Consider the following 26,331-nt stretch of genomic DNA (forward strand, 5'->3'; position numbering starts at 1 on the left):
ATAATGGTGCTGAGGGACTAACCTCCGCTCTGAGCTGTCATCGAAGGTATCAGACGACATCAGTAAGTCTTGATGGCTTTAGAGGCAGGCGTGTCTCTGACAGACACAACCGAGATGCCGAGAGGGACTCCAGTTCTATCCCAGTCCAATCGAATATGCCTGTCATTCATGTTGCATCATTTTCTTTGTCCTATGAAATCATTAGCAAATAGTCAGATGTGTGCAAACTCCATTTGGAAGACAAAATGTTGATGCAAAATTGTAAACACTGATTGGTTTATTAGGATTGTGAGTGAAAGTTTGGGATGGAAGAAGAAACAGAGTTGAAGACTTTTTTCATTAGACTGCAGTCTGAGTTTGTGGTTACTAGGAGATGTTGTCATGTTATGTTGTGTAATGCAGTTGCCTCCAGCTCTTTGCTCTCTAATTGTTTTGTCCTGTGACGTAGGAGTGTTTACTTGCCCCCTCAAAGTTGGATTTAAGTAAAAATGTTCATACGGATAACCAAAAGACTGATTAAATTAATCTACCCCTGTCCCGACAACATGAATGCTCATAACTTCACATTGAAACCAACTTTGAATATGAAATATTACAATTCGGCACACAACTTGCCCCACATTTGGATATTCCAATAACTTGGAGGAGTAAGCCCTGTATTTAGAGATCAGAAAATGTAAAAACCAGTCAGCAATGTACTGTTTGCCACCATTGCAGTCCCCTTTTTTTGTTGCTTTAAAATTAATGTAAAATTGTTTGTAGACAATGTGCTTCAGAGACATTTTTTGAGTAAACCAGGAACAAATTTGCCTAACAAGAGCCATTTAAGTTGAGTAGTCTATCTCTGATAAAGCTGGTTGCCCTGGCATGGGGATGTTCTTCCAGGGTGAGTAAGAAAGAGCTCTTATGTCAAACTTCTCAGAATGTGCTGGCTTAGTGCTGGAGACTTTGCACTAAGTATTTCTGGGCTTCCTGCCCTGAGTGATTGAGAGAGTCAGTAAAGACATCCAAAACCATTGTTTATGTCTAATAAATTTGGGAATTAATATCTGAGGGTATTTTGAAAATGGAATATATAAGGTGTTATCGTCTGTTTTACACAAGCGGCAACCCACTTGATCTCTCTCGTGAAGCCAACACGGAGGTGACTTAAACTGCAATTCATTGTGTGGCTGCTAGAGACTGGCTCCAAAAAAGAGCAGAATCTCACTGAGCCTCATGTTAAAATGCCCAACTTTATAGAAGAAAAAACAGGTTTACAGCCTGTTACAAAAAATGTTTTGGTCTATATACAGTAGTTAATTTTGCCCTTCATGACAACTGTGAGTGGAGTGAATATTTTTATAACTCCTGAAGATTCTTCGTACTTAAGGGAGTGGCCACTTGAGTGGTTTTAGCAACCAGTCATGTCAGCTTCAACCAAGTCCCGCCCTCTTTGTCCATTTTTGATTATCCAGGAGTTACACGCAGCGATTGGCGACGGCCAGCTTCTCCCACTTTAGGCTTTCAAAAAGTTCCTCAAAAATCTATGGGTGATGTCACAAACACACATCCATGTTTTATACAGTCTATGGTCCTACATTATATTCCTATGGAGTATTCCGTGTTTTCCTGGCGCTTTTTAAAATCCAGCTCAGTGTCTTCCTCTGCAGCTCACAGCGTCTTTTGAAGTTGAAAAAAGTTAAACTTTTCTGATAAAAAAGGACCTACGTCAAGCACCATTTTCATTGCCAACCAATGACAAGTGAGTAGAGAGACCTGTCCTTTCCAATACCAGATCCGGGGAATGTGATTGGTCGAGCTGGAAAAAAAAAATGGCGGTTGTAGCATAGTTTTGTATAAATTAAAGGTTAATTTTCACTTTCAATAACTTTTGATTGTAACGGTCCTGTCTGCCTCATTGTGTTCCCCTACCAGCTTTCCCCGTGTTTTCACCCCACGGACTAATATTCACAACACCCTTAACAGTCGGACTACAGTCCCCATAATCCCTTACACTATTTCATCACCATCTTTAATTACACCCGCACCTGAGACGTATGATTGCACCCACACCTGATCTCTATTCCCTGGACCCTTTATATTCCTTGTGTTTTTGTCTGTTTATGGTCAAATTTATATGTATTGTTTTGTTCTAGCGTCAACCCGCTATAAGTTACTTGTGGATGTTACCCGTTGTTTGTGGATTTATTTACCCGTTGATGTTACCCGTTGATGTTACCCGTCCATGTTACCCGTCCATGTTACCCGTCCATGTTACCCGTCCATGTTACCCGTCCATGTTACCCGTCCATGTTACCCGTCCATGTTACCCGTCCATGTTACCCGTCCATGTTACCCGTCCATGTTACCCGTCCATGTTACCCGTCCATGTTACCCGTCCATGTTACCCGTCCATGTTACCCGTCCATGTTACCCGTCGTTTTGGATTTGTTTACCTGTTCCTCAATATGATAATCCATCAACAGTCTCCTTCAGTTCCCATTGTGGCATCGTCCTTCCAATCAGCTCATGGAGCATAGCATTTCTAGAAACAAGTGTTGTGATTTTTAACATGTGATAAGTTGTTGAAAATTTGTCTCTGTTTATAATTCAAATAGAACTACGCTTCCCATGAAGCCTGTCAAAATCGGTCTCTCTCATTGCGGCCTGCTATTTGTAACCACAATGCTGCAAGTGTTTTTGACTGAAAAAGCACCAATGTCAATTGTCTGTACATTTTTTTACAGTTACACTACACTAAAATTCTCACGAAGTTATGGAACTGAAATTACGATTCTATAAAGCAATTCAAATTATCCTATAATTCCTATTATGCTTGATTTTGAGAACCAAACCTTTGGGCAAGATTTTTGGTAAATGTATAGCCTCAGACCCTATGAACTTTTATAGATACTTTTATGGTGACTTCAAGCACCTTTCACATTCATTTTATGAAAAAGAGCTTCATGAAAATCTTGCTTAAGCCCGTGTTCACACTTCTTTTTCCAAACTGCTCGCGTCTGTTTTACGTTATAATCCTATAGATTTTTTCAAAAATGTCCTGAGCGCTTTATTAAACACCAGCTCCGGCGTCTTTTTCTGCAGCTCAGAGCGTAATCTGAGGTTGAAAAAACTTTTCTTAAAAAAAAGCGTCAAACATCCAATTCCTTTTCCCCAGCTAACCAATGAAAGAGACCTGTCGTTTCCATAACAACATGTGAGAAACCTAATTGAGTCTCCAGGAAGGCTCCAGCTCGAAAAAATAAAATGGCGGCCGTAACGAGCATTGGAGCATAGTTTTGTATAAATGTAAGTTTAATTTTCTCTTTCAGCAATTTCTGATTGCATTTCTAGAGAGAAATGAGTATTGTAGTTTTTAAATATGTGATTAGTTATTGCAAAGACGCTCTCTGTTTATAATTCAAATAGACTTCCTTTACACTGCCTATCTTCTCTGAGCTGCCTTCGTGCACAGACGCTGACGACAAATCATGGCATTCGGCTGCTGCTTGTAACCATACGCTGCCAGTGTTTTTTTTTACAAAAAAAGCACCTTAGTCAACTTTTTCTTCTCAAAAACGAACCAGGTACAAGGTTAAAACAACATGAGATTGACCGAATGATGATGAAGGGATTCTCTCTCAAGGTTTGGAGGCACTTTAACACTTCAGTGGCCCTCCATGGACTATTCAGCATACAGACTGGGACCAGAAAAAAAAACCTGTTGTGTATTTTAAATTACAGCGCAATTTGTAACACATCGAGAGAAATCCATCATGTCTTGTTAACAGTCATCTGAGAGGGACTTACATTTAGATGTCCAAGAGCATAGCAATGAGTCACTCTCAACGTGTCTTCCTGTAATACTAGCCAAACATTTGCTCGTGTCTATTCCAGTATTTGAATAGCGTGATACTGTCATTATGTCATCAACAGGTGGCAAGAGCTGAACCAATGTGTCAGTGCCATGAAAATTCACATTTCTCTCTTTCTCTCTACCTCATTAACTGGCCTCTATAAACACCATTTATTGCATTCCCATTTTGCTGATGTCCTGTTTGTTTGGCCTGAACTCTTCAGGGTTTACGTGAGGCCCGGTTTAAAAGCCTTTCAAACTCAACACACACTCCCAACTAATGGATGTGGACACACAGACACGTGTACATATTAATCACAGCCAGAAGTTTAAAGGTCTGTGTGTTACCATTTAAACTTTATTGATGGCTACTGCAAACTCAGGTCAGTTTAACACAGCTTTAGTCATTATAACACTGATATCACAGAGACAACTTCACAGAATACAATTGAAGATTTCAACAGTCACAGTTCACAGAAAGTCCCACATAAGAATTAGTGCTGCCTATGATTCAGTGTCATTTTTGGTAATTCTCTTGAAGGAGTAATGTAAAGCCATAGCTGCGCTTGAAATCGCATATTGGGATAGTACGTACTGAATTTGAATAAGTACCTTCCTAACGACCCTTAAACAGTACGTTCAATATAGGATGAGTGGGAGTGGTATGAATACATTTTGGACATACTGCACTGTCATGTTTTATTGTTGTACATCCGTCTTAAAGTTTTCCGCTATTTTTATATGAATTATGTTTGAAATTTGACCGTTCTTCGGCTCCCGTGGCATCATGAGATAGAGAATTGTCTCTCCTACTGTTTTTAGCATACTTAGGTTTCCAACGTACTCATGACTCATACTTAATTTTACCTACTAGTATGGAAGTAGGCGATTTCCGACGCAGGACGTGTCTAAACTTACACGGAAAGAAAACAGTAAACGAAAAGAAATGTGTTACGCATGGTTGTGCACGAAACAAAGAGAAAAAAGAGGCTTATTTTATTTACAAAATTTTATTTTGTAAATGATCATTTCTTTGTATACTTTTACAGTGCAGTTTGCGACAATGTTCAAGTAAATAATTAAAGGCTTTTATTATTTTGGTTTTTTATTTATTTATTTATTAAAAAAGTATATTCCAATTTATAGTATAATGGCGTAAAGACGTATTTTATAAATTAAATAAATGCCAATGCATAGAAGCACACATCATAAAATCAATAGATAGCAAACAAATAAAGCAAATGGCATCAGTGATATGAATTTTCTGATCCATTTTCATAATTATTTTCAAACCATATTGTGATTTTAGTGGGTATAAAAATAGTTCCTCTCTCGTTTCCAAATGTGTCATAGCAACGTGTCAAAAGGAATCGTTTTTTGTAAAACAGTATGGTTTGTGCCTTAAAAGCAAGCCTATGCTATGTTTCTTCAAAATAAAAGCCCCTTGTTTTGATTTTTGATATTCAAGCATGCAATTACATTGATAGATTTTGTGGCATGGCACAGTAGATGCGCAACTACGTTTCCGTAATAGTTATTTTACAAATATTGCGAGAATATTGCAATATGTATGCAGTATATATGTTTGCTGACAGAACACAAGTAAGTTTAGAGTATTTTAGTGCGCCCTTCTTGATGTCAAACATGGCATGGAGAAAGAATTACATCATAAAAAAGGTTCACATTTAGATTCTGACATCACTGTGAGTCGGGGTACAAGTTTAAAGCTAATGTCAGATGTGTGTGAGATCAGACCTTAAAATCTATTTCTCATATTTAACGGCTTCATCTGAACAAAGTATCTATTCTTCTTTGCTGTGTCGAGATGTTATTTGTCATTTCTTAACTTTCATATTTATAAGGAGGTGCTAGCATAAACTTGAGAGATATATTATACCGCAAAAGAATATAATGTCCTCGTTCTGCCATATTTATGGGGCAAATAACTATAGTCTCATTGGCCAGACAACTTCCCCAAAGAGTGCCAATTCAATGTTTGCATTACAACTCAAATCATGAATCGTGAAAGTTAAAGCCTGATGAAATCGTGGCTTGTGTGTATAATTCTGCTTGTAATTATTTAAGTCACATAAATGAGTTTATGGCAGCAGTCACAATATCATATTCTCCATATGATGTATTATTAGGTTCCTTTAATTACAACAACCGTCTGGCTATTGAAGGATTTACATTTTAAAGTAGATCAGATGTCTGATTTCAAAGCATAATTTTGGAGATATTTTAAGGAGAGTGAACCAGGGAGGTTGAAACCATATGGAGCATCTCCAGCGCTTTTTTAAGCCGAGGCCACTACAGTGATTACATTTGTCAGAGTTGTTGTAACATTCCGATCAAATGATGTGTTTAGCTTCGGTAAATAAAGTTTAGGCTGTTTGTATGTTCTGAGGGTGTGATCTGAGGTCGGTCGGGTCATTTAAGGGGAATTGTTGACCTTTATAAGCTGATATTTGACTGGTGACTTTTGCTGAAAGCCAACAAACCTTCCACACTTTACAATCAAGGTGTCTTAGTGTTAACCCTCTACTAACCAGAACAGATGCGTGTGTCAGACAAAGAACCGTGTTCATTTACGTTTACATTTGGCAGATGCTTTGTCCGAAGCGACTTACAGAGAGTTCATCGATGTCATACAGGAGCAATAATACAATAGGTGCTGATGCAAAGTTACTAGTTTCAACAAAAGCCAGATCAATACCTGTTGAGAGAAAGAGAGGTTTAGTTGTTAGTATGTTTTTTCTCATTTTCACAGGAGATTTACAAAATCTTAACCAAAATCATAACCACATGCTATACATTGAATTAAACATGCAACGTACAGGGGTCCTGTGACAGTATTAATCATGGCAATGTTTATTCTTCACAAACTTAGTATGCATTATACTATTTTTACTATCCAGTTATCACACAACCAAAGTGAAATGGGATTTCACATGTGTGAAAAATATTTCTCATGCATTAAACACAATGAAAGTTCTCCGGATATTAGAGTCTTACATTGTGTGTGTGGTATTGTATGCCACAGCTGGAGCGTGGGAGAATGGGGTGTGTGCAGTCATAGCTGTGGCTCCGGAGAGCAGATCAGACAGGTGCAGTGCCTCCAAAAAACAGGCCCTGATCGGATTGAAATGGTGACTGATGACAAGTGTGCACAACCGCCGCCATCTCGCAGACAGACCTGCAACACACACACCTGCCCGCCAGTCTGGACTTCCGGTCCCTGGTCCCAGGTTAGTAAGAATTGTTATTTTTACATAACCAACATCCTGACTATCCTATCTGTAAAGCAGCTGAAGGTCATAAACTGAAAATTTGTGGACAGATGTCTTGTGTCTCACCTGAAGGTGAAAGATCAAATGTGTTCAATATTACTACAGTATTACTAAGCCCTATCAAATTATTTCCTATTTCCAGTGTTCTCGTAAGTGTGGGAAGGGTGTGATGAAGAGGACGGTGGCGTGTGTGAGCAGTTACCTGGGTTCTCAGTCTCATGTGCTGCAGGATGCTTCCTGTGGCGCTCTGCCCAAACCTGACAGCCAACAGACCTGCATGATCAAACGCTGCCACAAACAGCGCAAGGCCCAGTGGTTCGTCTCCACCTGGCAACCGGTAAAACCTTTCATATTTCATTGAGTTGTGGTGAAAGTATTCAGATTAGTAAACAAAGTCAAGGGTTTTCAAAAAAGGTCCTGAGCGCTTTTTTAAACTGAAGTGTCTTTTTCCTCAGCTCATAGAGTCTTTTGAAGTTAAATAAAGTTTTCTGCCTTAAAATGAAACAAATCTGTAAATGATTAACCCTAATATCATTCAAAAGAAAATATTTTACGGAAATGTTTTAGTGATTTTGTGTTACAATGGAAGTCAACATTAGCCAGTTTTGTTTAGATACCAGCATTCTTCAAAACATCTTCTTTTGTCTTCTACAGAAGAAAGTAGTACAGGTTTGAAATGAAAAGGTTGAATGAATGATGATAGAATATTCATTTTTGGGTTTTATTCTATCTCTCAATACTGCTCAAGAGGTATTCTCTGTAATAAAACAAAGGCCTGCTAAATGATTACTTGACTTTCAGTCTGCCATTGCATGCCTCTTACAGACATTTATGATTTTTATTGTAAGGAAATGTGTGTATGGGTGCAGTAATGTTCTCTGTTTGTCTCTGTAGTGTTCGGTGTCCTGTGGTAAAGGTCTTCAGGCGCGTGTTGTGAAGTGCGCTGAGAAGGATGTGGCAGGAAAATACAGGGAGTTGTCACCTAAAAAGTGTCAGCATGTGCCCAAGCCCTCCACGGAGCTTCAGAGAACCTGTGTCCTAGCAGACTGTCCAATCCTCTCTCCTCACAGCAGACCGGACTGGTACACCTCTCCATGGACCCAGGCAAGTGACCGTCCACAGTTCAGTGGCCCTGATCCCACATTCCCCTTCATCAAACAGATACAAACAGAAAGAAGAACTGCCTAAATTAATCACAAAAGGAATGCGTTATCTGTATTTACTACAGTCATTTAAATATTACAAAAAGCTTTTTTTTATACTTAAACAACTTATACAGAGAACACCATAAACAGTTTGAGATACTGTCCATCTTGAATGGTAATGTTAGATTGGGTTCTATTAGGGCTGTACTGCTTTGTTTTATTTTTTGTTAAGTAAAGTGTTGTGTTTTGTGTTGCAATATGGGCCTTAGTCATAACCAAATAATTTTGCAGAGCAATACTTGCATAAACTATAATAGCAAACAGAGCAACTGTATGAGTGAAGAAATGTTTGTTGTATTGATGTTTGTGATTGTTGCTGCGCATGACGTGTGTTTTTTGTTTGTTTGTTTTCAGTGTACAGTGTCATGTGGAGGGGGAGTTCAGATGCGGTCAGTTCAATGTCTTGATCATGGACGTCCTTCATCTGGGTGTGTGTTACAGCTGAAGCCTGCAGTGTCGGAGGCCTGTAACACAGTGTTCTGTCCCCAGCCAGAGAAGCAAGGTCTGCAGAGATCGCTCGTATAAAATCACTCTGTACTAACACACTGACAGTAAATATGGTCGTGTAACTACTAACACATTCACAAGAAAACATATTCATACAGCAGTTTGCCAGTAACTTAGTGTAGATTTAAATGTATGTAATTTATCGGCAACAGTTTGTTCAAAGATCAATTCACATTACCATAAACAATAACAAGTCTTTATCTTTACAGAAAAGAACTATTAAAATAACAGCCTGATGCAAAGGAACCCGAGTTCCTCCTTCACTGTCTTGTTCAGTTTTTTTTCTGATTTCTGTTTCCAAGAATGCTTTATATGAGGCTGTTATGATATACTTTTTTATGTAAAGATAAAGACTTGTTCAATGTTAATTAATCAATAAACAAACTGTTGCCAGTGAATTAAATGCATTTAAATCTACAGTATTTACTGGCAAGCTGCTGCAATCCATTAAAAGGGCTTTTTAACAACAGTTGAAACAGGGTGCTTAAGATAATGTTGATTTTGAACCTCTAGATGCCAAACTAAATTTTATTTGAGTCTTATTTCTAGTCTTTTTTTGGTCGGTAGTTGAATTAAATTTCTATCACAGTGAATGTAATATCCCTTCAACAGATTATGCCAAATTTATGACACTGCTGTGTGATTTTAAATGGTGGATACACAGCTCAAGACACAATGTTTTTTTTTCTGCAACTCAAAGTGAATAACTTAAAGATGTTAAAAGATATTAATTATCCATCTCAAGTTCAGCTTTTGCAGCATTTTGTCACTTTAGTTTTTGTTCTGTCTAAAAAGCTCTCATATTTCCAAAATGCTGTTTTAGTTGGAATAGTTGTTCAGTAAATGTCATATTTTGTTGTCAATAGATTATGTTATTGTGTCATTTCTAGCTTAAGCAAGTTATCCCATTTTTACTTTGAGCCCTCGCTCTTTATTTCTTCTTTTTTGTGTAGATGGGATCTGTAAAGATCATTTCAACTGGTGCTATCTGGTACCACAGCATGGAGTCTGCAACCACAAGTTTTATGGGAAACAATGCTGCCAGTCCTGCTCAAAACCGTGAGACTTTTCTGCTCGACATTGAACTTCTGAGGCGAGGTTATGGAAGCCCTCAAGGGGCCAGAGCAATGCCCGACCTAATACTGTGTTGAGCAAATTCGTGAATTGAACACAAAGACATTATTATCAACTTGAAGTAGCTTGTATTGTGGTGCTTACGACGAGCAGTCCACTTCATGCAGAAACAGACAAGACTGTGTCACTCCCCTGCAGGAAATGACTCATCGAAGGTGCTAAAATGTCATTGAAGGCATGAGGATTCAATTCATTGTGTCTCACAGAGCTTCAAAAGGACTTGGAGCTGGCCAGATACATTTGAATCTGAAGCTAAATGTGCTCTGTATGAATATGTGCTATGTGTTAATAAAAAATAAACATTCTTAAGGGGTTTTCCAAGAGCATGACTCATAACGTCATGTTAAACCAAATGATGGCAGCAAATCATCATCAGCAGGGAGATTATGGTGCTTTGAATGGTGCTATATGTTCATTTCAATGGCAGCCGAGCAGTTTGTGCATAACAGGGGGTTTAAGTTAACATGAAAATGAATCAGTGCCTTTGTATGAATGATAATATTTCTCTTATTTATTAGCAATACTGCAGTGTAGCAGAATGGTATTCGCCTGTAATGTTGTGCTATTCTTTTCCTGGCAGTCTTGTGTTGTTGTTATAACCTCGGATATAATTGCATGATCTGTGTTTAGCATCTCTCTATGCATTTACACTATTTTTTTATTTCTGAGGTAAAAACAGCTATTAAACTAATAAATGAACTGTTATAAGTGCCACATTTAACAAACTCAGCTTTTCTTAAATCAACTGTCACCACACGACTTCCAAGTCTTATAAATCTGTCTTTGCTCCACACATAAAAGGGTCTGGCATCCTTGCGAATGGATTGTGAAGTGAGCGCTATATAGCACAAATGAGTTCAATCATTTACAGTATGCATTTGTTGTAAAACAGCAATCGATGAATGTTACCGTTGAATGCTTTTTTGAAGTGGTGGACAGAGGATTTGTTGTAAGTGCCAGTTCATATTAAACGCCATGCGTGTCGTATTGCCATCATATGAGAGCCTGTGTCGTCTTTCTCTCTTGGCTGCAAGAAGCAGATGTGCAGATTGCTCACGAGCCGGCTTCTCTAGCGCTGACTCAGGGTTTTCCTTGTTCTTCGTGTGCTATTGTTTCCAGATGGAGTCAGCCGAGGCCACTGGAGCACGTTCAGGAACTCTTATGACTTGTAAGCTTTTCACCGTCTTTTAACACAGAGCTGTAAAGACTTTAGCAGAAAACACATACATCACTTTCTGTTATAAATGTCTTGGGACATTTGTTAACAGTTAAACCATGTTTTGTTCAAGTCTTTGAAAGTTGAGATTAATGTTCAGAATATTAGTGAAGCAATTCTGTATATACATTACTGTGTATAGTAACAACCCCAAACACTGTATTCGCTGTGTAAATCACATGAATGATACCTCACATCAGGTGTCTGATTAAGAAGAGATGCGCTATTACTTTTCTGACTGATTGTTAATACGTTTTCCACCTGTTGAATACAAGAATGCATAAAAAATCCCTAAAACTAATAGTGAACGAAAGACTATGAGCCATCACAATATAAACTGCTTTGGAACCCCTGTACTAACATGCGTCTAAAAATTCTCACAGTGCATTATGGGTATACAGTACATTTTAGACCTATCAGTGTGTGAGTGCTCCCTGGGACTATAACAATATCTATTCATTGCTACCACCAGTTAATCAAAAGGAACTCTTTAAAAGATCTGAATAACTTATTTCTGTCAGGACCACTGTTGGCAAAAATTTAAACAGCAGAATTGGCGGAATAAAACTGTTATGGGCAAACTCTTAGTGCAGTTACACATGGTGTAATGCTTAACAGTGTTAAATTAAAATGATCCGGCAGATATGGTGGAGATGGGGATGGAGGTGGGTTTTGAGTGAGGCATGATTAAGCATCTGATAAGGACGCAGTCTAGTATGTGTTGTATGACTATGAGGGTATGCATTGACGTCACTTTTCCCAGGTGCACATGTCGGGACACTCCCTGGGACAGTCGCGCTCAGGCACAGTTGAGAGCAAACAGGATATTTGTGAGCATGCCCTTAGAGGCCTCCATGGGTTCTTTTGGCCAGGTTGAAACAACACTCTACAGAACACCCTAGCAATCATTTAATACTTCAGCCAACTTAAAGCCATGTGAACACCTTTCAGATAATTGAGAAAGTAATAATAATTTGGTATCACAAATGAGACAGCAATGAGGGTTGATTCACATAAAACTCATGATTCTGTCTTAACTTATTCATGTTATATTGTCATTCCAAACCTTTTTGGCTTTTGAAAAAACTCAAACAAGTTTGGAACAAACCCAATGGTAACAATATGACCATTTTGTGGTGGACTATTTCTGTATAATTCTGTTACACATGCAAGCTTTACTCTGATTTGCATGTTCATATTAAAATGCATTTGTTAGGAGAGACGAGATTAGACATTTTATGAGCTCACAGAACTATTAATCCACAGAGAATCACTTCCAGAACAAGTAATTAACAAGCTTTCATGACAACCTTATAAACAACACAACAATACATGACAGATAAACCAGTCTGAAGGGTGAAGGCAGAGAAAGAAATTAAACGTGTAATATTTCACAAACAAACGAAAATGGGTATCAGAGTACATCATCAAAAATAATGTCATTGAAAAAGTATTTTGCTTCAATTAAATCATTATTATTTTTATGTCAATTTTGGGAAAGGTGCCTGTTTCACTGAAAGACACAAATATATGATATATGTCTGATCAGTTGTGGCAGTGTGTCTGTTGGTTCTGCTAGTGTTGTAATTGTAATTGATGATGATGTCATCAACATTTTCATCTGTCATCAGACACTGGAAATATATTCTGCGTTTCTTTTATTGAGTTTATAGACTCTAAGAAAACTCCTTTGTTACCTTATAAATATTTTATTTCTAGAAAGGTGAATTTTAAAGTCTTATATATTCTGTGAATGACACTATTGCAAAGTATATGGATATGGTTAAATCTTGCTTATTTTGTAAGAATAACGAAAAAACAATAGCTTTTGACAGTTTATTTGTTCACTTTGGTAAACATCTTGATTCTCCCAGATCCTTTCAGTTGAAGGATATTATTTGTTTCTATTAAGGTACAATTAATTCCTCGCGGAATTATATAATTGTTTTTTCATTTTGGGGGGGGTCTTTTGATAAGAGCACTAATGTGTAATGCTTTCCTGTGTATGCTTTGTTCTGTATTTCTGTAAGCAGTGTATTTAAATAAGTTTTATTTTTTAAAACATTTAAAAAAACATTTTTACCAATATTGTAATTTGTATTATTATTTTCGTTGATTGTTGGCAAACCCCTCTTCTGTGTTTCATTGCTTTGTTTGTAAATTTGCTGTTGATTCATAAAAATGATTTAATAAAAAAGACACTTGAAATAGAATGTACTGCAAGAATGTTAAACAACATTTTTATAGACATTTGATTGGTTAGTGTTTGGGGTAGGATTAAAACTATTGTTTGACACGACTGTTGTTCCATAACCAAAAGAAGATTCTGATCAAGAAAAAGTATTTGCACGACTATCTAACATACAGTTTAAATTCCGCTGAATTAAATAAAAAAAATCTGTTAAAGTTCGCCAGAAAGTGACTATTCTTTATTCATTTTAGCTTTACTAAACAATCAATATGACATCACAATATATTTCCTTACATTACATTGAAGCCCCAACCTTACACCCTCTCAATTAAACTTCATTATAAAAGTAAAATTTATTAAAAATATTATAAAAGTAAGGCATACTACTTCAGTGGGTGAGAAAACGACAATATATTTACGCCTTAAGTCAAAGGTGGTTGCTCGTTTATCAGTTCAAATTTCATTATTGCATGTATTAGCAGTTATGACATTTCATCAGAAGACACACTTGAAGCAATTAGATATAAAGTTAAATTCAGCTGGGATGGCATGAGCGTCAATAAACTATTAAAGATTTTTTTATTTTGGGGTGAACTATCCCGGATTTTCAGCAAAGTCGTGTTGACAAATGTAGGTTACTACTATTTGCAAATAACATTTCATAAATATTTTATCATTCAGGAAGGTGGTTTGACAAAATGTTAATGCGGCCTATATAAGCCAAGCAACTTTCATTGAGATAAATGGAAATTCTGATAGAATAGTCACGGTATTCTTTCGGGTTGGATGATTCCAAATTTTATCCGAAATTGTTCAGCCCTTGCACGTGGCCACGCCATACCAGACATAGTACAACAGCGCCATCTGCTGAAAAATATAAGACTTCACACTCTCTCGCTGCCTCCCAATCAAAGAAAAAGTAAAAATATAATGTAATCCTATCATTCTTCCTCAGCCTCGTGTTGAGGTTGATCTAGGGGTCTAATGTGATTGAATAACATAACATAAAAAACATAAAGTTTATTATATAATCATTGATAAATACTATAGACTGACTCAGACTACCTCAAACATGTTTTTCATTCAACATTATGTACGTCATTTTAAAACATTCCAATCCAAAATTGGAATTTGCTAATTTACCTAATCATAGTTTAACTACAAATAATGTTTTCATGACGTGGTAGCCCACTACAGTAACATTCAATCCAAACAGTCGCCGCCTGGTGGTCTATTGTAAATGTGAAGAAGTGCGCCCTCTGCTGGTGCCCCTTGATTAAATCATTCAGTGCGTAGCTTCTGGGAAGGTGAAGGAAAGATGGCGTCTGGACCCGGAGCGGCCAGCAGTGGTCACGGCGGTGGCCGCGGCTCTTCGGCTGCTTTGGAGTCATCGCTAGACCGCCGATTTCAAGGAGTAACCAACACGATGGAGTCCATACAGGGATTATCCTCGTGGTGCATCGAGAATAAGAAACATCACAGCGTCATAGTGCGCTATTGGATGAAGTGGCTGAAGAAATGTGAGTTGCTAATGTTGCTAAAGAGCACGCACACACAAACTAACGCAACGCACACGGTCAAATAAACACATTGCTGTGATGGCAACGCGTTTTGTGTTTTAATGAAGGGTGTTTGAGAAATGTCAGGATTGGAGGTGTGATGTTTCTGTGGTGTCCGGACACTGTACAAAGTGTTGTCTGGCATATTTCTTTTACATTAAATGAAGGATCATGCTGCAGGCCTTGGCATTTATAACTAAGTTTAAGCTTTTCAGAAAGTTTACGATCGTTGTGCACGTACAGATATATAATGCGATTTTGTAGTGTAAGGGATGAATGACCACGCATAGATAAACAGCTGGTGGTCAGTCCTCAGTTTGGATATGATATGATAGTGATCACTGCAGTTTGATGATAATAAACGAGCATTGTGGTTTTGTTGTGAATGTGTTATGGTAAGATACAATGCGTTTGGGTTGGGGATCTTTCTCTGTGTCATTTTGTCAAGTTTACTCAACTAAAACCATTGCATTGCTGTGTTCTTAAAGAACAAGAGGTGATTAGTCGAAATTCTTTGCTATGCACATCACTTTAAAGTTAATGTAGGTTCAGGTTGTGTTACATTTTGTTGCATAGTTAGATTTAGAACTCAAGAACTTCTAAATTCTTCACGGCTAGTCAAATAAAATCATGCTGGTGTCTTTATGACTCTGGTCCTTCCTTCAATGTAAGTTTATGAATATAACTTATACAAAATGTGAAAATTGCAAGTATTACGTATTAAGCACACATCTTAACAAAGGAAAGGGTTTGAGGCATCATGTATGTTTTTAGCAAACACATCATAAAACACATTTTTAGTGTACATGGAGTGGGGTACCTTTGAAAGCTGACATGTTGTGATCAATTTTCAATGAACTATTTTTGAAGTGTGAACTGCTTTTTGGTGTCATTGTTGTTTTATTACATTACAATTTTAATGACTCTAGAAAAGACTAGGAATCAGATTCATGACCTTGCGATTGTTTTGCCAGTTGAGCCACACAAACTGGCACAAATCTGCGATTGTTTATATTTTCATGTGTGTATAGTTTCACTGTTTCAAGTTTATTTATGAAGTTTATATTACTTAAACTGTGTTGTTTTTGTGATATGTTGAAGTAACTCTGAGTCTTAAACACAACATTCATGTTGTTTGTGTTCTGTTCCAGTCAAACAATGCGGCTTGGTGAGAAGTAGTGTTGTTTAAAGAATCAGACTTGCAGTCACATAGTAATGCATTATAAAGGGCTAGTTCATTTACTCATCTTCATGACTTTCATTCTACTACAAAACGCAAAAGAAGATATTTTCAAGAACATTGATAACCAGTGTTTGCATTATAATTATTTTGCTGTGGTGCACCACCACATCAAAAGTCTTGCCCAGCTACAGTTTCTAAGTGACGCAGTGTTTCGCGTTCATTCCTAATTTCTCCAGCCATTGTTGCATAGTTAACAACTCTTTTACTAGATTTAGCAACCTTTCTGTCTCTTATGCTTTTGTTCAGAAGACACGCATATCTGGTTTGGTGGATGAACTGTACCTTTCCTTAGTGGGAAAATGTCCGCAGTAGTATTGTCAAAAATATTGATATTTCGATACTGAGAAATCTGAAACGGTTCCAATACGGCCCACAGTATCGATGCCAGCTCTCTCTCTTTTTTCCGTCAGCGAGATGCCACACACTGCACGTGAATGCAGTGACACCATGTGATGTAATTATAAGCGCAACAACTTAAGTTATGAGAGACAGGTTGCATTAACAACGTAATGTGGGTTTTGTACAAGTAAACAACATATGAAACAAAGCTTTCAATTCACATACTTGGTAAAACATTTTTGCATGTCATTAAATCTTTTAATGTACAGTACGACTCTCTTCATCACTTCTCTGATCGGAACAGCGCTGTACTCTTTTTGTTTACTTTATATTGCATATCACGTTATGCAGCAGCTAACGTTAGCCGATCAATTAACATTGCCAAATAAAAACGTCTGTGTTTGCCTTCGTAATGAGTTTCGGGGTGACTCGCCAGCAGTCACGCTTCAAGTTTGCTGTGTTTTACAGGCGATTGTGAAGGAAAATAAGATGCTTTGTAAACCATGCGGAGACACAGATTGTGTCTTGTGCTTGCCCTTCTCCCGGAGACTTCTCTCTCTATCGCATATGTGAGATAAGCACTGGTGACACATTGGCGCAGAGGTAGCATCTTCAACGCTCAACGAATGGAATTAAACATCATATCGTAAAATATCCCCATCTCTTTACAATATGCATCGTAACATTTTTGAATCGTGAAATATCATACTACGAAGTATCTTAACACTCCTATTATTTAAGATACTCTCAGTGTGAAAACCAGTCTACCAAAATTTCATTAACATAGAAGTAAAATGTTATTTTACAAATAACTAGAAGCATTTCTAGGACTCATTTTAATGGTGGCTTCAATACACTCCTGATCAATTTACCTAATTTCCAGTATTTGGCGGTTGTATTATTGACATTTAAAAGCCTAAATTTTAAATAAATGATGACCCAATTTTTAAAAATCAACCCATTTTTGAAAAAAAAAACAAGTCTTGTATTTAGAACAATATGTTCCATTCAAAGCTGAATCAAAAATCTATGAGAATTAAATGTCAAAGTTCTAAAACAGACAATTTATAAATAAACTGTCATAATCGTCAAAGCCCAAATAAAGCAAATTTCATTATCGTGACAGTCCTAGCTGATGTTTATTCGGACTGAAAAAATACCTGTATACTAGGGGTGCACTGATCAGGATTTTTGAAGCGAATCACCAAACCTTGATCAAAGCTTTATCGTCTGATGCAGGTCACAGATTATAGTAGCTATCTGAAGCTTTCTCATAAGCATTATTTATTAAATCATATTTAACAACAATGCATAATATATCAAGTATTACAATTAAGAGAAGAGAAAGTCTCATGAATCGAAAATTGAATATTGGAAACAAAAGTCACATATTTACATAAAACATAACAGCCTGTTACATGAGTCTTAGAAACCCTTCGTCTTCCACAATATATAGTGGGTGATGATCACAGCAAATGTATTACATTATTTACTGTTCTTGCAGTAGGGATTGATGCTTTTGAAATGTCTCTGTTACCAACAGCTGAGCAGATGTTTATATTTAATGTTTCTGTTGTCTGACATAAAATAATAGGCCAATTACAGACAAATGTTTATGTTCATATGCCCGACCAATAAATAACAATGACACATGCCTGTAAAAGGTGTTTTGTACAAATAAGCCTAATTTGTTTGGTCATATATTTGCTACTTCTGCGGCTCACCGAACAGAGAAAACGCAGAGAAAGACATTTCTAAATACTAATATTAATCCAAAAAGATGATATTTTATAAGGGAAAAACTTTGTAAAGACGACACCACTGCACGTCTGTGCGTGTATGTGTGCACGGGACGCGGGGAGTGACAGATGCATATCCACCTTGAGTCTCTGGCTGACCACTCACGCGTTTTGCAAAACTGACCAGGCATTTGAACGTAAGCTAATGAATAGGAAACACGCAGGCCTCCCTTCACGATAGCCTACGTCCTGCCATTCACAATCACATTCACGATCAAGTTCTAATGAAAGGTAAAAACGGGGAACTTTCCTGCGGCTCAGTGGTAAGAGCATTGCGTTAACAACACAAGGTTGTGGGTTCAGTCCCAGGGGATTGCACATACTTAGAAACAAATGTATTGGATAATGCAATGTAAATTGCTTTGGTTAAAAGCATTTGCCAAATGCGTGAATGTAAAAGATTATTTTCAATGATATGTTCTTTTAAGTTGTTCAGTTTGCTGTTTTTATATTTATTCATTTATTTTATATTGTACTTTTGAAAGAGGGCTACAGTTTAGTTTTTGAAGAAATTACTTGTATTTCACATTATTGGATATTTTTGCAGTTTAATCCAGAGAAAGAAGGTTTTGTTAGGTGTCCAAACTTCTGAACTTTTTTGCTGTTTTGGTTGGTAAAATGTATATTTTAAAGGCTGAATATAATAATATTAGTTTTTTGTTTATCTCTCTAATAAAGAACCATGCTAGCAATGTTACATAAAACATCTTTTTATCTGATGTCCCCATTCCCCATGTATATTAAAATATTTAAATTTAATATATAAATGTTATGATAATTCGCTTTCCCGCAATTCATACAAGCCGTCCATGTGTTTATTTCATCTGTCAAAACCAAATTGAGGATTATGATCAAAGCGTTCCAAGGTTCTTATCCATATAATGGAATTGAACAGGGCGAGGTTGGTTAAGATTAAAATTTCAGTTTCATCGCAGCTTCAAAAGGCTCTACAAAGACACCAGCAAATTATAAGGGCGTTGTCTGGCGAAACGATAAGTAATTTCCCAAGATTGTTCTTTATATATTTTAAAAAAAAATACACAGCTTTCACTAGTGTTTTCAAAAATATAGATGTGATTCTCATGGATTTGTCTGCGTCTGCGCTGTATGAGGACATGAACACATGAACTTCATCTCCATAGTTGCTCTTAGAGCATATTTCAGAACATTTTACTGAGTGAAGCTATCTGAAGTGAAGCTATCAAACACACACTTTAAAATCTTCAGACGACCTGCCAAAATAAAAGTCAGTTTAGAAACAGTAGTTTTAAGTGGACAAATATATTACCATTTAATAGTATAAAATAAAAAACAGAACTTTGAAAAATGAAAACTAATTTAGGGAAAACTAAATGCATCATGCATAAGCTGAAGTTATTTGTTTGCTTTGAAATGATTCTTTCTATTTTTATTTATGTTTTGTTTTGTTTATGTTATGTTTATTTTTCTAAAAAGGAAACAATTTAGTTGTTCATTTTAAGAGACCTGTCTTATTTCCTCTTCTATATGTTGTATTGCTCTTTAATAAATGAAGTTCCTTCCTGAATACTCGATTAATTGATTGGATAATTGGTAGAATACTTGATTACTAAAATTAGAGATAGCTGCAGCCCTAATTTGAACCGATTCATTTTGTTGAAACAACTCGTATGTCAAACACTGACCTCACAAGTCTCACTGTCTGAATCCATCAAATGAGTCACTCAAAACACATCAGAAAACAAGTGTGCTTACACCATTTAACAAGACTGTAAGATTTAGTATCATAATTAAGTTCTGAGATGCTTTTGAGTTTTGAGCTAGCTAATTTAATTACATTTTATGTGGTAAAAATAAAAACTGCTTTTTAAAAATAAGACCTGGCAAATGAAGACCAGTAGCAAAATTACAGCTTTTTGCAAAAAGGATAATAAAGGAGGATTGTGAAGAGTGACCGATTATATTTGTGTCCGATCATTTCATAGCCAATATACAATTTAAAAGGAGTTCTTAAAACTAAGTATAACAATTGTATAAAATTACAAATGCAACATTTATTTGCATTTCTTTTATGCAAGGACAAGGACCCAGTCTTTGTCTGTTTTATGGGCGTTGATTATGTTTTTGGGGTATTTAACAATGGATGTTCATGTTTCTAATTTCAAAAAACACTTTATATTTCACATATTTCAAGTCTATTGTTCATCACTGTCCCACTTCTAACAAGACGACTGGATTTCTTCCAGTCTTTAAAAAGTCCCTCCTTCTGATTGTCTGATTGAAAGCTGACCAGGTCTTTTATGATTGGCTTCCGCTTCTCAGCTGTTGTGATTTTTAGGTGCCCCTCTCACGTGTATTCATAAACTTTGGCTTTTTGCAATAAACAGTAACAATGGCGTCAACTTCACTTTATCACTCAAAAACATGCGGATCGGTCGAAGTGTAAAGGAGGTCTATTAATGTATGAGCAAACGTCAATTTTTGTTAGAGATCACATTTTTTCCTACTATGGTGAGGGGAATGACACCGGACCGAATGGCGTCAGACCGGTTATATTAATTAACACTAATAACAGAAGAAGTATCTCAATTGGCACAGAAATTTGAGCTTTAAAGGTTGAAAAATGGGATCGCAGGTAAACTGCTCTTTAAGTCTGTTGCACATTGAATCCGAAATTTGCTTCCAAAATTTCTGCAAAATAAAAAATAAATACGACCTCGCGTTGCTCATTCGTCAATCACATTCACACACTGCCTGTGATATTTTCGTCCGTCTGGGTTCGATTTTCTCTGTTTATCACATTCGTAGCAAGCATTTTGAGAGGCTTTTTGACAATTCAGAAACACTGTACAAACAAGTGCTAATTATGGAAAAACGCATAAGAAAATGTCTAAAGACCTTTAAAGCAAAAATATGAAGTGGTCCGTGGCAGACTATTTTAAAAGATGATTTATCAACTGAGGTCATTAGGATTACTATAAAAAAGGTTGCGTCCAAATTGTAAGTTAGTGCGACTGACTGAGAAAGTGAGTCGCACCAGTGCGACCAGTTGGACAAATTTGTCTAAAGCCATGTTTTTGTGCTAATACTCTTATTTTGAAAGCTTGAGCTGTTATTATGTAGCATTAATTGTTGTTTTACTAACAAAGACGACTGTTTTAAAACCAATTAAATAATTTTTTATATATTTATCAGGGTTTTTCCTGGCTCAAAATTAGGCTGAGGTGGTACCATCCTGATCATGTGCGTTGTAAAATGTGCGCTTCATGGTAGCATCATTTTGATATGATTTTGTGTTATTGTATAAAGGTATAAAATGTATAAACCCCTAAAATGCAAATATAACTTACAATTTTAATTTAAAGTCATTTTAGAATTTTTAATGATCTATTTTGAATTTTAATTTAAGGCAATTTCTCGTTTTCATATAGTGCAAGTTTTATCATTAAAGCCTAGTTTGTTCGTTTTCAATTGTCTTAACTTTTAGTTGAAAATAATCCTTATTTTTATAATGTAGCTGAAGAGAAACATAAGCTTTTAATTTATAAGCCTTTTATTTATACATTTTCATTTTTACAATCAACAATATGCAGATTGGAGACCATTGTAGTTTGGCTATTTTCTGATCTGCATAGTTCACAACCAACAGCAGAACATTTTATTCTCCTATTTTTCATTTTGGTCCTGCATTACTTGTTTCAGACCTAACAAATTTCCCGCATCTTGTTAGTAACATAATTTATTCTTGTCCCGCCTATCAAATTTGATAGATTAGATTTAATAAGCAACAATATTTATAACAGCCCTTGTATGTCTCGCTGCTTGCAATCTGCACATTACTACTGTAAGCAGGGCACACTGTTTTACACAAATCCTAATTTATTTTTATTTAATTTAGGTGGAAAAAGATGACATGATGTGAGACTAGATCAATTTTGCGAGCGGAGGCCATTTAGTCACTTAACTCCTTAATGTGTCATCATATAGCCGAAATCACCACACCTCCGTCTGTCACCACACTGTCTTTAATGTAACGTTCATGGTGATTTTTTTCAGACATTCAGCGACAGAAGATAAGCAACAGGCAGCGGTTTATTTTGTATTGCAGCTTATTCGTTAAGCGAAGCTTAAAGACAAAATATCCAAATATATAATGTTAAAGCAAATGACACCATATTTACGACTTGTTTACTGAATATTTGCTAATTTACAGACTGGAAAAACGTTTCCCTGACCTCGTGATCCGCCTGCTCACAAATTGACTTTAAAAAGTAATCTTTGATTTTACAAGCCATATCTCCCAAGTTAAAAACATAACATGTGATGAAATGTATAGTTTTAAAGCCTTTAAAAACGTATTAGGGTGCAAAACAAACAATACTCGCCTAACCATTCACAACAGAACTGAGGAAAAATCTTTGGAAAACTGCAGTTCTTTTTCTTGAAGCAGCGCATCACTGTACGTAATTGGGATACAGCGGTGGTGGTGGTGTAATGTCAAAAATACTGATACAAATGCCTATTGAGTGCAACGCTTGTCCATGACATGAAGACAGTGTTTTCTGCTACATTTTTTTGTCGAGAGGGGCTGAGGCGGTCCTAACAAGGTGGAGGCCACCTCCAAATTCTCTTTGCACGAAAGAACCCTGTTTATTGGTAAAAGCAGAACAACATAGAATAATAGAAACCCAAGGGATGCACAAATTTTTACCTTTATGAAAGAGAAGACTTGAGACCAACCAGATAATGATAATTATAAATTGTATTTATAAATATATAAAAGCAAATTATTTATTGATAATTGATATTGGTATTGATGCTTGTCCAGGTATATTAACGGCCAACCAAGTATATTTGGGGTCACATTTTGTAATATTTTATCCCTCCGTGATAATGACAGTTTCTGTGATCGATTAACTAGTGGATATACAGCGCTTCCGGATCTTCTCTCTTTCCTAACTTGTTTGCTGTGAGTGGCAACGTGTGTATACTCCTCTTCTGTTTTTTAGAATGCACTCTCTTCCGTTTTTGTGATAGTTCCAGGGCTCTAGACTGCGACTAAATAGTCACACCGGTGCGACTGCCAAACTGATCAATATATAATTTTTGCGTATTATGAATTTATTGCTCAGAAATGTTATATTGCGAAGGCGCCCAATACGTTCACTCATTTTCGTCTCCCCTATTTGCAAGTGCTAACACTATAGGTCGAAGTATGGTCCGTCCGTCCATGTTCATGCGCTGTCCACATGACGTAATTTTCGTCATCAGAAGGACAATCCTTGCGTACAACAGCGCATATGTAAAAAAAGTGCCCTAGTCCACTAGGGGTCAATACATACACAGAAAGTGTGCAGTGTGCCGTTGTCAAAGAAGAATGATTCAAAACCTACATGCTGAAACCAAGAACAGTAAGCTAAGAAGCATATCCTTCTCAATACTTTTTCTTGTTGTCTTGCTGTTTGCTCGGATTGTTTGTAATGGCGAAAACACTTCCTTAATCATCAATTTGCAGTGGGTCTGTGAATGACACGACTCAGCACTACCCTCTGACGGTCATCTGTTGAACTAGGTCATCCGCTCTTAATCCGTGATGAGTATGCACAGGAAGCTTTTGTGTACAGAGGTGGAAAGTCAAATATGCCCGGGCCTTAACATGATGCAAAAATGACGCGATGACGTCACAATGCTAATTAGTTTGTGACGTCACCAGCGCACCAAGTCTGTCAAAATCCTGTTTAATACACCTTACACATCTGGGTAGAATTAATTTTGATAACGGTGATATGATTTTTAAACACATTTTCGATATTTCAATATCGATATTTCTGGGTCTGATCCCTCGCTCTGCAGCAGCGGCAACTGGTGTTATGGACCGGCACTCCTTCACTCCCCAGTATAGGGTTGTTCCGGTTGACAATGTGTATCAACGATGGTCAGATATATTGGCGATATCTGATTCCTTAGACGATATGGATGATTTGACAATAAATGTTGCATTATTGGATGTTTGACAATAAATGTTGCAAATTAATGTTACAAATATTTCTCGACACCAGAAAAGCGCGAATGGATGATTTCGACACATGCACAGAATGTCATACTCTGGACTCTCCTGACAACATTTGTCGCGCTGTATGCTACGAAAGTACGCCGTGCAGGGGAAACATAATACCAGCCCAACATAGTGATGGCTGACAGCCATCGGAACTGGACGATGTCTTCGTCTATCAGCCCAACCCTACTTGCAATGCATGTGGCTTAGGCTTTTTCTCACACTAAATAGAGTTTTTAGGATCTGGATTTTCATCAGTCTGGTATGTGTGACTCTGGCTTTTTATTCACGACAGAGAGTGTTTGTAATGTACAGAGTCTGAATTTTCTGTGCATGAGAGAGCTAGGGCTTTTACTCGTGCCAGAGAAATTTATAATGTTTGAGTTTTCCAAGCACGAGTGAGCTTGTAATGCGTACGGGTCCCGCTTTTACTCGCAGTAATTGCCATGCGTGTGTGGGTTTAAAACCAGCGCGCAAGTTGTTCCTGTTTGGCAGTCAAGTTATACACTGGCCAACACACTGGCCAACCTCAACATCAATATGTGCCGAGTCGGGAGTGAGAATATTGCAATGAGGCATTTAAATAAATGATATTGACTAACAGCAATAGTTTACTTTTTCTCGTTAAAAGTTTGTGGTGGGAAGTAACAATGTTGCCAAATGCACTGAGCTTAAACTCTGTTAGAATGCTAATTGCAGTTACACATGAGCATTTTCTGGCCAAGTTAGTTTCCTGTTTTTGTCCACAAACAGCTTGTCATAGAAAAAATGCATAAATTGCCCTGACTCTGGATTTTATGTGTCTTGTCGATTCAAAGGTGATAGAACAATCTGATTATAGAGAATATCGCCCAACTCTACCCCAGTATAAATCTGTAGTTTAACATTAATAATTTTTATCTGTATATTCTTTTACAAGGCTGATCTGCAACAAGCAGACAAGTGTTAATGTCGAGCCCTGTTTAAAGCACATTTAGATAAGTTATTCTCTCATTTATTGGTTGGATTGTTCTAATATTTGATACTTACGCAAGGTAAGGGCACATGCCTCAGGGCTCTTCACTAACAATTGAGAGAGCTAGCACTGCTGCTTATTTATTCAGTTGGTAACCCTAAATTTGGTAGCACCAGCCTAAAACTGTGAGGTAAGAAAAAAGAATCAGTAAAACTTCATTAAAATGTGTTTAATACATTCAGGAATAGAATGAACATTGTCATGGATAAAATGTTCTCATCAAGTCGTTTCACAGCCGTAAAACCTGTGTTAATCTTCGGAACACAAATTAAGATGGTTTCGATGACGTCAGACTCGAGAGCTTTGTGATGCCCCCATAAACAGCAATGTAACATACACTCAAAGTGCAGAAATTTAAGTTTAAAGATTTTATTAAAATAGTTCATGTGATTACAGTGGTTGAACCTTCATTTTATGAAGCGAAAAAAGAAAAATTAGATTCGTATATCCATATACTCGCAAAAAAATATCTGAATACTCGCTCTTAAAGGGGCAGCAGCATTATAAAGATCTCTATTTATAATGTTCCTCAAACAACAACAAAGGACGGGCCCAAAACACTCACTAGCTGTGTTTACATGGGCCAATGTAATCTGATTAAAACTCCAATCCAAATGAAAACGCTCCATATATACACGTCAATCAGATAAAAAATGCCCAAGCAGATTGAAATTTCAGTCGGAGTGTAAAGGGTGGTTGATGCCGTTTGTTATCCGCTTGATAGGACATGTAAACACTTGATCAGATTTAAAACCAAAATAGGAAGTGCGTATGTGCTAGGGCTCGTACAGACGTAAGGGCGTATGACGCACGGAACGGAGCTCCTGCTAAAGAAACCATAAATCTGACAAAGCGGTGCAAATATCCATATGCTTGTCATCTCTAAATGAACATATTAATGTTTCTATGCATTCAAAATGTCTATGCATTTAAACGTTTCCCTGGATTGAGGTTTTAACAG

The 26,331-nt window shown here is 36.9% G+C and overlaps 2 protein-coding genes across 3 annotated transcripts in view; both read left to right on the forward strand.

Annotated features, from left to right (window-relative positions):
• Positions 1-10,784, forward strand: part of LOC130432841 (A disintegrin and metalloproteinase with thrombospondin motifs 16) — a 55,897-nt gene extending 45,113 nt beyond the window's left edge. Inside the window, exons 19-23 of the mRNA XM_056762389.1 lie at positions 6,882-7,086; positions 7,271-7,465; positions 8,023-8,232; positions 8,688-8,835; positions 9,794-10,784. Of these exons, the coding sequence (XP_056618367.1) occupies positions 6,882-7,086; positions 7,271-7,465; positions 8,023-8,232; positions 8,688-8,835; positions 9,794-9,903 (868 nt within the window). The 3' untranslated portion in view covers positions 9,904-10,784. The remainder of the gene's footprint in view (positions 1-6,881; positions 7,087-7,270; positions 7,466-8,022; positions 8,233-8,687; positions 8,836-9,793) is intronic.
• Positions 10,785-14,683: 3,899 nt separating this feature from the next.
• Positions 14,684-26,331, forward strand: part of LOC130432842 (threonine--tRNA ligase 2, cytoplasmic-like) — a 38,379-nt gene continuing 26,731 nt past the window's right edge. For both annotated transcript variants that reach the window (XR_008908490.1, XM_056762391.1), the window contains exon 1: positions 14,684-14,901. Coding sequence is in view for 1 of the 2 variants with exons in the window: in XM_056762391.1 (XP_056618369.1) it covers positions 14,700-14,901 (202 nt within the window). In the remaining variant the exon portion in view is untranslated. The remainder of the gene's footprint in view (positions 14,902-26,331) is intronic.

The sequence above is a fragment of the Triplophysa dalaica genome, chromosome 12 (genome assembly GCF_015846415.1).
Source record: "Triplophysa dalaica isolate WHDGS20190420 chromosome 12, ASM1584641v1, whole genome shotgun sequence".
NCBI lineage: Eukaryota > Metazoa > Chordata > Actinopteri > Cypriniformes > Nemacheilidae > Triplophysa > Triplophysa dalaica.